The following is a 3,009-nucleotide window of genomic DNA, read 5'->3' as shown; positions in this document are numbered from 1 at the left end:
TCAACACAGAGTTTGGCATACAGCAAAGATTTAGTAAATGCTCGTTTATTGTTTGATTGATGTCTTGAACAAAAAAGTCATACAGGATATGCTTGTCAAATTTTCAGATGATACAGGGCTGTAAGTGCTAGCTAATAAGTTTGATGACAAGATTCAAAATGATCTTGAAAGGACTGAATGCTCTCAAGGTTATGATCTGTGAAGATCAGTTGAAAGAACAAGAGATGTTAATCTTGAAGGAAACAGAAGACATGACAGCTGTTTTTGAATATGTGAAAGACTGCAACATAGAAGAATTACATTTATTCCAGGGGCCCTTATAGGTAAAAGTAGGAAGAATGAGAAGAGGTTATAAATAGGCAAATTTAAGCTAGGTATAAGTGAAATGGGGTACCTTATGAGGTAGTGCATTCCTGATCCCTGGTCAGCTATGTTACAGAAGAGATTTTTGTATAGATGAGATTCTAGATAGTTTTGGAGTTCCCTTTCATATTGGAAATTTCATGATTTCTTTTTTCAGCATTATTAATGCTCCTCATTTCGTTTTGCTCATTTTACCTGTTTGACACTGAAGATACTAGCCAAAGATTTGCTTACGTAACCTTCAAATATATTAATATTCTTAATTCTTCAGTGCTAGCTTGTTGTTTGCTTGTTTTTTTTTCTTGTGGTTTTTTCCCTTTTGATCTGATTTTTTTTCTGTTCAGCGTAACAAATATGGAAATATGTTTAGTAGATTTGTATATATTTTACCTATGTCAGATTGTTTGCTGTCTTGGGGAAGAGAAGAAGGGGAAGAGAGAAAAATTTGGAACAAAAGTTTTGCAAAGATAAATGTTGAAACTATGGATATATTTGGAAAAATAAAAAGCTATTTAAAAATTAATATTGAAAACAACCTTTACATGCAATTGGAAAAAAAAATTCCATTAAGTAGAAAAGAAAATACATGTATGTGTACTTTTATCTATTCCTAACATATCATCCCATTCTGATATCTAGAAAGGGACAAAGCATTTTGTCCTGGTTATTTTTCTTATCACACGTATCTTCAGTTTCCTATACTTCTAGGATCTGTGCTTTTATCTATGTAGGAATGACTTCTCCCTACAGATTAGTAACTCTTCTTAAAAATTACAATCTTAGTGGCAGCTAGCTGGCACAGTGAATAGAGCACCAGCTCTGAAGTCAGTTCAAATCTGGCCTCAGACACTTAATACTTCTTAGCAAAAAAAAAAAAAACTTTAAAAAATTAGCCTTAAAGTTGCCTTTCCCAAGGTCAGACAACCAGTATGTGTTCAGATAGGACCTGAACTCAGGTCATCTTGATTCTATTCATTTTGCCATGCTGATTTTCAAATTAGAATGTTAGTGAATTTAATCATAATTCTTTTATATTAGTGCTCAAATTAAAAAAATAAAAGGGTGATTTAATATGGTTTCTTTAAGGAAAGTTGATTGCTAGATAGAATTCTGAAGGGCAAGGAAATTGCATTAGGATATTCAATTGAATTTGTATAAATTAAGCAACAACGATATATCATTTAAGGCATATAGATGAATAAGTACAAAATATATAAATGCAAAATATTTTTTGGCAAGAGGATTATTAACAGCCAGGAGGTAGGGAGTATTAAGGCCTTATGAAGGTATTGGTCCGTAAGCTAAACTTTGAAGGTATCTAGGGATCTGAAGAGAGAAAGCATGCTGGTATGAGAAGCATTCAGGCAGAAAGTGGAATGTTGTGTATGAGGAAGAGTAAGAGACTAATTTGGCTGAAATGTAGGGGTATGGGAGGGGGAAGTAATCCTTCAGGATTCTGCTCTAGGCTCTTTTTTCTACTCCCTACCTTACTGGACACAGAAAGTAACAAAGCTACTATAGGTTCTTCAGTGGATGATCTGATAAAAGCAATATTTTAGGAATTAGAATCTGTCAGTTATTTCACAAATTATTATGAAGTAGTTAAATCAAAAATTGATACAGTCCTTGCTTTTTCAGAGCATTAACACCACTTGTTTACTTCCAATCACGTTCTCTTTCTCCATCTCTTTCACGGGGTCTGCTTCTTCTGCCACTGACAACAGCTTGTGTTCGACGAAGGAAGTCATCTACCCGCATATCATAATCATGTACTCGTTTATCTCTGTATCTTGCTTCATGGGGTACTGGATGATGGCCTGAAGAAGGGGGGTGGGCTTGAGGAGGTGGAGCATGGTGCTGATAGTAAGGATGATGTGGTGGTTGTTCAACTCCTGGATAAGGAGGCATTCCCTGCCATGGCGGTGGTGGTCCCATGTTATGAAATTCTCTCACATAATCATTGTAGGACCCATTTAGAAAAACATCTCTTCGAACTCCTGAAAATCGTCTGTCTACTTCTTGATATCGTGGATCCTTTAAATACCCTGGTCTTTGATGAAACTCAGGGGGATAGTCAATCCTTGGTTTCTTTCTGCTGTTATGAATATCATAATCTTCTGGTCGACACCTTCCCACATCCCGGACTGGTTCTCGACGGGAAGGACGTCCTCTTGAACGGGGCTGTGAATGCATTCTTCTCTTGTGACGCATTTTATGAATGACCTGATACAAGTCAATACTTTTCATCAGGGGGAAATAGAAGACAAAGCTGGGTTCCACATTCAAGCTCAATTTCCTGTCCATCGCGTCCAATCTTAACTGGCTTAGATGAGCTAGGTGGCTTTGGCATCAATTGTCTTGAATGTACAGAAGGTTTTTGTCTCTTGCTTTCAGTAGTTTCTATTCGGTCACTTTTTCTTTTTGAACCCTTTTTCTCATTTTTATCTTGTTCACTTTCAGGGTTATATAATTCGTCATCCTGATCAGGTACTTCAGTCAAAATATCATCCAGAACATTAAGTTCTCCATCTTTCTCCTCCCGGTTTCATGTAGTTTGTCAGAAAGCAGTTTCTGAAATGATTGTTCAAGGATATAGATTGACAAGGGGGAATAAAACATGTTCCAAAGACTTTCTAAACCTATGTC

The 3,009-nt window shown here is 36.2% G+C and overlaps 1 protein-coding gene across 1 annotated transcript; it reads right to left on the bottom strand.

The window, feature by feature from the left end:
* Positions 1 to 2,019: 2,019 nt before the first annotated feature.
* On the bottom strand, positions 2,020 to 2,682 carry LOC127561283 (YTH domain-containing protein 1-like). The gene has a single exon (XM_051996569.1). The coding sequence runs from the start codon at positions 2,665 to 2,667 to the stop codon at positions 2,020 to 2,022; it is 648 nt and encodes a 215-aa protein (XP_051852529.1). The 5' UTR covers positions 2,668 to 2,682.
* Positions 2,683 to 3,009: the final 327 nt, after the last annotated feature.

Source organism: Antechinus flavipes, chromosome 4, assembly GCF_016432865.1.
Source record: "Antechinus flavipes isolate AdamAnt ecotype Samford, QLD, Australia chromosome 4, AdamAnt_v2, whole genome shotgun sequence".
Classification (NCBI taxonomy): Eukaryota; Metazoa; Chordata; class Mammalia; order Dasyuromorphia; family Dasyuridae; genus Antechinus; species Antechinus flavipes.
Note: the sequence above shows the minus strand (reverse complement) of the source record. Positions and strands in the feature narration are given on the sequence as shown.

Coding starts and splice junctions, on each gene's coding strand:
- LOC127561283 (XM_051996569.1), bottom strand. CDS start 2,667: ATGGACAGGAAATTGAGCTTGAATGTGGAACCCAGCTTTGTCTTCTAT.